At 36.0% G+C, this 6,950-nt stretch overlaps 1 protein-coding gene across 1 annotated transcript; it reads left to right on the forward strand.

Moving 5' to 3' along the window:
• The first annotated feature begins 901 nt into the window (after nucleotides 1-901).
• Nucleotides 902-6,263, forward strand: LOC111193498 (microfibril-associated glycoprotein 4). The gene is made up of 6 exons (XM_022674454.2): nucleotides 902-959; nucleotides 1,447-1,468; nucleotides 2,806-3,024; nucleotides 3,113-3,209; nucleotides 3,949-4,116; nucleotides 5,348-6,263. The coding sequence occupies exons 2-6, from the start codon at nucleotides 1,454-1,456 to the stop codon at nucleotides 5,608-5,610; spliced, it is 762 nt and encodes a 253-aa protein (XP_022530175.2). The 5' UTR covers nucleotides 902-959; nucleotides 1,447-1,453; the 3' UTR covers nucleotides 5,611-6,263.
• Nucleotides 6,264-6,950: the final 687 nt, after the last annotated feature.

The following is a 6,950-nucleotide window of genomic DNA, read 5'->3' on the forward strand; positions in this document are numbered from 1 at the left end:
TAATGCCCTTTCCTTCAGTAGAAAGTTAATTTATTTTAGTTAATTTATTTTCAGTAACTATCACTGTACTGATAATAATATAGACATATATATACATAAACTCCTCATAGCGTAGCAGCCAACGCCAGGAGGCAGACTATGCAGAGTCTATGTATATATGTGTCTAAGCCATTATCAGTACAGTGATAGCGGTGCTCGGAGCTGAAGCTAGTAGCATTATGGGATGTAAACAGTGTTTTTAATAAGCTTCTTCTGCACTTTTTAAGTTATTAATGCCTGGTTTTAAATGTCAGGACTCTCCGGATTCTGGCAATGAAGTGTGGAGCTACTTTGAGCTGGATAACGGTGTAAAAAGCGATTTATCAGCAGGGTAAATTATGCCCCTAGAGCAAACCACTAGTGTGAAAATGCCCTTACTCTCATTTGATTTGAGTTTGCACAGATGCAACAATAGTTTTGAGTGTTCCAGTGTTTCTTGGTGACCAAAGTGAGCTAAATAGTTAAATTTGTTTGTAGCAAGTTGCAAGACTATGATATTTCAGTGAGATTTAATGGAATTTTGTTTAGAATTAAAATTCAGTAGTTTTTAGTCATCTTCTTGATGCATGATCCTCAACTTTTAGAGTTCAATGCATAATTTTATTTTAGTTTTTAATGCAATGTAAAAAAAAAATCTTTGCACAAAATAAACAAGAAACCGATATATTGCAATATATTGCAACCCGCAGGCATTGTGTTTACTGCGTGCAACACAGAGCATCTACCTGCTGCATTATTGCTGATTGCAGGTAATTTCTTTTGTTGCTATTAGAAATACTGGAGGATGACCTTCCAGAGCTGCGGGGAATTCACGTCATCGGTTAATTCCAGGAGAAAAAACGCAGACTAAACTCTATATAAATAAAGGTCAGTTTATTTATAAGCAGCATCATTTTCTGCAGCGACGACCGCAATCACAGGTAAGACTGCACAGCTTATTTAAACTCATTATGCAGTTTTTCACTTTTTGACTTTTTGATATAATGCAAATCTAACATTTTCTCTTCTCAGTCCATAAAAATGTTATGGTAAATAGACTAATAGAAATTATAGAAATGCACCAAAATTAATTAGCTTTTTCTTTTTCTTTTTCTTTTTTTTAACAAAAATAAGTTCAAAAAATTCCTAAAACATCTTTTTCCCAGTATGCAGCAAACCTCTAAAAAAACCCTTACCATTAGATATTTATAAAAGGACCCACCATAACCATCTGTAAAAAGCAATTAAACAAAACTTTTTTTATAGAAATGCTTAGTTTATGTATAGTCTATTTTGATTAAATGTTTCTATTTTAGTTTATATTCCTTTCTCTCTGTCTTATTTTTTTCTTTATTGTTGGTCATTATTGTTATTATTGACCTTTCTTGAAACCTGTTTTTATGTTTCTTTATTTGTTTTTTTACACAGAAGAAAAATGTTTGCACACATGGTGAGTTTGTGTTTTTGCCTTTTTTTTACTTTTCACCATAATATGAATTTTATGACGAGTGATCAAACTGATGAACTGATAAAAATGCACAGTTACTTAATAATAAATATTTTAACTGATGTTTAATTTATGTCCATTCTTTTCTTCTATTCCTTTATGTTTTTTCTTTGCATAACAACAAATTGGATGCAGTAAACAAACAAACAAACAAGCACAAAAATGCATTTATATATATATATATATAAACCAACTTTCTTAGATTAGATTTAGACATTTTGCTACACTTCTGCTGTAAAACAAATTATAACAGGTAAACAGCTGTAATGTAGTTTTTAAATTATATTTTTGAAACTGATGATAAATGATAAGTTTCTTTGATTTTATCAAATTAAAAACCTCTGGAATATAATCAAGAGGAAGATGGATGATCACAAACCATCAAACCACCAAACTGAACTGCTTGAATTTTTGCACCAGGAGTAAAGCAGCATAAAGTTATCCAAAAGCAGTGTGTAAGACTGGTGGAGGAGAACATGATGCCAAGATGCATGAAAAAAACTGTGATTAAAAACCAGGATTATTCCACCAAATATTGATTATTTCTGAACTCTTAAAACTTTATGAATATGAACTTGTTTTCTTTGCATTATTTGAGGTCTGAAAGCTCTGCATCTTTTTTGTTATTTCAGTCATTTCTCATTTTCTGTAAATAAATGCTCTAAATGAGAATATTTTTATTTGTAATTTGGGAGAAATGTTGTCTGTAGTTTATAGAATAAAACAACAATGTTCATTTTACTCAAACATAAACCTATAAATAGCAAAATCAGAGAAACTGATTCAGAAACTGAAGTGGCCTCACTATTTTTTCCAGAGCTGTATAAATATATAAACATGATGCATTGTTTATTTGTGCATGCTATGAAGTGTATGGAATAAACCATTACATTTTGTAGGATTGTTATTTGTATTTATTCTAATATTAATATTTTAATAATAAACTACTAAACTGTTCAGTTAAGCTTATGTTTCTTGATAGTCTCCAACGTCCACAAATACAAAAAATATACAGTTTTGTGATTTTAATATTCTCAACTCAAAGTGCTGTACACAGATAACTATAAAACATAAAACAAACACTAAAACCATCAGACAAGATAAAAATAAAACAAAGTAATTAATAATAATAATAATTAAAACAAATAAAAAAGTTAAAAAACATACTAAAGTCTCATTTTGGGTCAAAAGCCTAAGAATACAAATACTGACATTTTATGTTAGATGTGCATCTCAGGATGTCTTCTCTGTTATTATTTCTGTTCTGATTGGTTGTTCAGCTGCTGGTGGTTCTCGTGCTCCCCCTGCTGGTGAGTTATGCTCCAGCTAAATCAGTTCATATAGAGGTTCTTCCTCTGGACTGTGAGGATATCTATAATAACGGCTCGGTGCAGAGCGGGGTATACACCATCTACCCCTCGGGTCCTGAGGACGGGCTGCAGGTCTACTGTGATATGGGCTGTGACGAGTACGACAGCCGCAAGGACGGGAAGTGGACCGTGAGTAACTGATCAGGGGTTTTGTGGGAATGGTAAGAATTAGGAAGAGCTCCTCTGACTGTAACCAGATTTAAAATCTGATTTCCAGGTGATTCAGAAGAGAGTGGACGGCAGTGTGAACTTCTTCAGACGGTGGGTCGAGTACAAGAACGGCTTCGGGAGTCCGGAGGGAGAGTACTGGCTGGGTGGGTTTTCCAGAGGTTTTTCCCTTACTTTGATTAGGGATTGATTAGATGATTTACTGGAGAATTTAATGCACATTTCAATAAAGCCATTAAGGAGATGGGGTTGAGGAAGTGATGGGGTTGAGGGAGGAATGGGAGGTTGAGGAAGTGAAGGGATGTTGAGGAAGTCAAGGGATGTCAAAGAAGTGATGGGATGTTAAAGAAGTGATGGGATGTTGAGGAAGTGATAGGGTTGAGGAAGTGATGGGATGTTGAGGAAGTGTTGAAGTTGAGGAAGTGATGGGATGTTGAGGAAGTGAAGGGATGTTGAGGATGTGAAGGGATGTTGAGGAAGTGAAGGGATGTCAAAGAAGTGATGGGATGTTAAAGAAGTGATGGGATGTTGAGGAAGTGATAGGGTTGAGGAAGTGATGGGATGTTAAGGAAGTGATTGGGTTGAGTAAGTGATGGGATGTTGAGGAAGTGATGAAGTTGAAGAAGTGATGGGATATTGAGGAAGTGAAGGGATGTTGAGGATGTGAAGGGATGTTGAGGATGTGAAGGGATGTTGAGGAAGTGAAGGGATGTTGAGGAAGTGAAGGGATGTTGAGGATGTGAAGGGATGTTGAGGAAGTGAAGGGATGTTGAGGAAGTGAAGGGATGTTGAGGAAGTGAAGGGATGTTGAGGAAGTTAAGGGATTTTGAGGAAGTGATGGATGGTTGAAAAGAATCCTAAACTACTATATTCTTCAAACTGCAGGTCTGGAGAACTTGTTTCTGTTGACGTATGCGAATAAGTATGAGCTGAGAGTGGACATCGAGGACTTTGAGGGAGGCAGTTCCTACGCCCAGTACAACACCTTCTCCGTCCAACCAGAATCCAGCAACTACAGGCTGGAGATCGGAAAATTCGTCAACGGAGGAGCAGGTGAGCAACCAATCACACCTCTTGATTTACCTGTGAATTATCATCTCAAGAGTAATACACTTGTATCATCCAACCAACCGCAGAAGATACCAGAGCAACCACCTGGCAACACTGTAGCATATATTTTGCAACAACACCACCATAAAATTCAACTGAGATTGACAACTGCAACCACCTATTAACCACCAGAGATACGATAGCATCACCATAGGAACCACCTCGCAAAACCGTTGCAACTACCAGAAGATTGCAATGCCTTGCCAACTGCCTACTAATGCATAAGCAACACCCCAGCAACCACCTGAACCAGCAGATCAGCCACCTCTCAGAAACACTTTCACCCTAGTGGCCACACAGCATCAGCTCAGCCCGCATTTATAGTTGCATTATTAAGATGGCTTGCAACACCCTAGCAACCACCTGAAACATGTTAGCAACTGCCCACAGCAATCACCACAGATTATGGGTCCAATGGCAATAAAGATATTTGTATGTGTATATTTGTATGAAAGCAACCACCTGTAACACCTGCCAAGAAACACCATAGCAACCACTTTAGCAACTGCCTAGTGTGGCAGTGTTTGCACTTCCAATTAACATCACCTTAACAACCACTTGGAATACCTTTAGTAACTGCTTTGCAATACCTTAGCAACCACCTGGAATATGTTAGCAACCACTTAACAACATCTTAGCAACCACCTGGAATATGTTTGCAACCACTGTTAACAACATTTTAGCAACCACTTGGAATACATTGTTAGATGAATAGCAAAAACTTAGCTACCACCACAGAAATGATAGCAACTGCCTAGCAACAAATTAGCAACACCTTAACCACCACAGATATGATAGCAACCACTTAACAACAGCTTAGCAAAACATTTAGCAAAAATTTGCAAGCACTTTTTAAATCATAGCGTAGCACAGCACCCACTAAACAATGACCTGGGTTTTCAAAGCAACTGCCTACCTCCTTAACTCCTTAGCAGCCACTTGGTACACCATAGCAACAGCACAGCAACCACTTGTCACACTCTTCTGACAAAAACAGCTTAGCACTCAAGTTCAAAAATTTTCAGTGTTATTAGTGAGCTATTTCCCACCAACTTAAAGTTCATTCACAAACTTTTCCCTTTCTTGTTATTTTTATTATAAATTCTATTATTATTAATCTCGTGTTTTTTATAGGTGTTATAATAATGATGCGTGGTGTGATGCTCCCCTGCAGGTGACTGTTTGTATTACAACAACGGGCGAGACTTCGCCACCTTCGACAAAGACTACGCCGGCTGCGCCGACGCTTACGGCGGCGGCTTCTGGTACAACTACTGGCCGTGTCACTATGCCAACCCCAACGGCCAATACAAATGGGGCGCCGTGCCGAACTCCTACACAGGGGTCATGTGGGCCACCTGGAAAGGGTACTATTACTCCATGAAGACCATAGTGATGAAGATCCGCCGGATGTCTCTGGAAGAGCTGAACAATTAGCTTCACCTGACGATTCCTGACCGACTACTAACACATTCCTCCATACCGTCGCTGTCCAATGAAAAACGAGTATCTCCATTTTTGTCGATTTTTAGTTTACTACAAAATTTGAACAAACAAACAGTTTCGTACATTGTGCCAAAATTTCTTGATGAACGGTCCAATAGAAATACTTCAAAATGACCGTTTTTACATTGACTTCCATTGAAAGTTTAGAAGGTTTTTTCTCTCTCCTATAAAGATGCTATTTTGGAGATAAGTGGTTTTCATTGGAAAGCGATGAAATAACCCTAATGGATCAGTAATGGATCAGTACTTGTAAATAACTATAGAAGCTTAATCTCACGCTGTGGTTTAGGGCTAATTTTTTTTTATTCAACCTTATATTATTATATATTTGGGAATGATCTATATGGACTTTATCTGATGATTACAGTTTGGTGATTTTGGTGCAGATATTGTAGTTTTTACATATGTAAATCAAATACTTGTCTGTCTTAAAAACATATATCATGATCTGTACTTCTTCTTCTTCTTCTTCTTGTTCTTCAATTAAACACTATTTTTCCTAACAAATCGCAAAATAAATAATTGCACTCTGTTCCATGCTCTCTTCTTTTATTGTCTTCATAATAAACGATACTTATAATTAAGCTTCTTTCTATAGAATTGTCTTAAAAAAGTGCTTTAAGCTTTTGATTATAAACAGTTTGGACATACATTACACTACACTACCGTTTTTGACAATTCTTATAGAATCTAAACCGATATCGAGAATGGCTACAGTTTGGTATCTCAAAATAGTATGTCAAAACTTTATATTTCTGCATATATTTTATATCAGTGTTTTATACAGTTTTTTTGTCGAACAGTGGAATTAAGCTACTTTCAGCCAAAATCAGTTCAGTTAATATAAAAAAAAAATCTGTAGTAACACACTGCCCTTTCCCACCAAAGAATAGTAGATATAACGTCCTTATAAAGCAAAACTAAACAGGAATAAAGTCTAATAAAAGCATCTTCATCCGTTATTGCATTTAAGCACATTAAAAGCAGATCCATCATTAGTTATTGTATTTACATTCTACTAAAATACATTCATTTACAATCAGCATATATGCAGCTGAAACACTAGGAAACAGCCTAGTGCAAAATCCCGAATTATATTATTATCAACAATAACATTTTAATATTTTAACATATATTTATATGTATGTATATATGTATATACATACATATAACATTAAAGCTTTTAGAAAAAAAAATGTAGGCGTGGCCTAAGCTTTTGTTCTTAATGGCTTTATTTTTTCTCCTTACATTATTTTTAACTTTTATACTTT

Source organism: Astyanax mexicanus, chromosome 21 (genome assembly GCF_023375975.1).
Source record: "Astyanax mexicanus isolate ESR-SI-001 chromosome 21, AstMex3_surface, whole genome shotgun sequence".
NCBI lineage: Eukaryota > Metazoa > Chordata > Actinopteri > Characiformes > Acestrorhamphidae > Astyanax > Astyanax mexicanus.

Excerpts from the sequence above, each read along its gene's own strand:
- LOC111193498 (XM_022674454.2), top strand. Across the intron at positions 3,210-3,948 it reads GGAGGGAGAGTACTGGCTGG|GTCTGGAGAACTTGTTTCTG; the intron begins GTGGGTTTTCCA and ends TTCAAACTGCAG. Across the intron at positions 4,117-5,347 it reads ATTCGTCAACGGAGGAGCAG|GTGACTGTTTGTATTACAAC; the intron begins GTGAGCAACCAA and ends GCTCCCCTGCAG.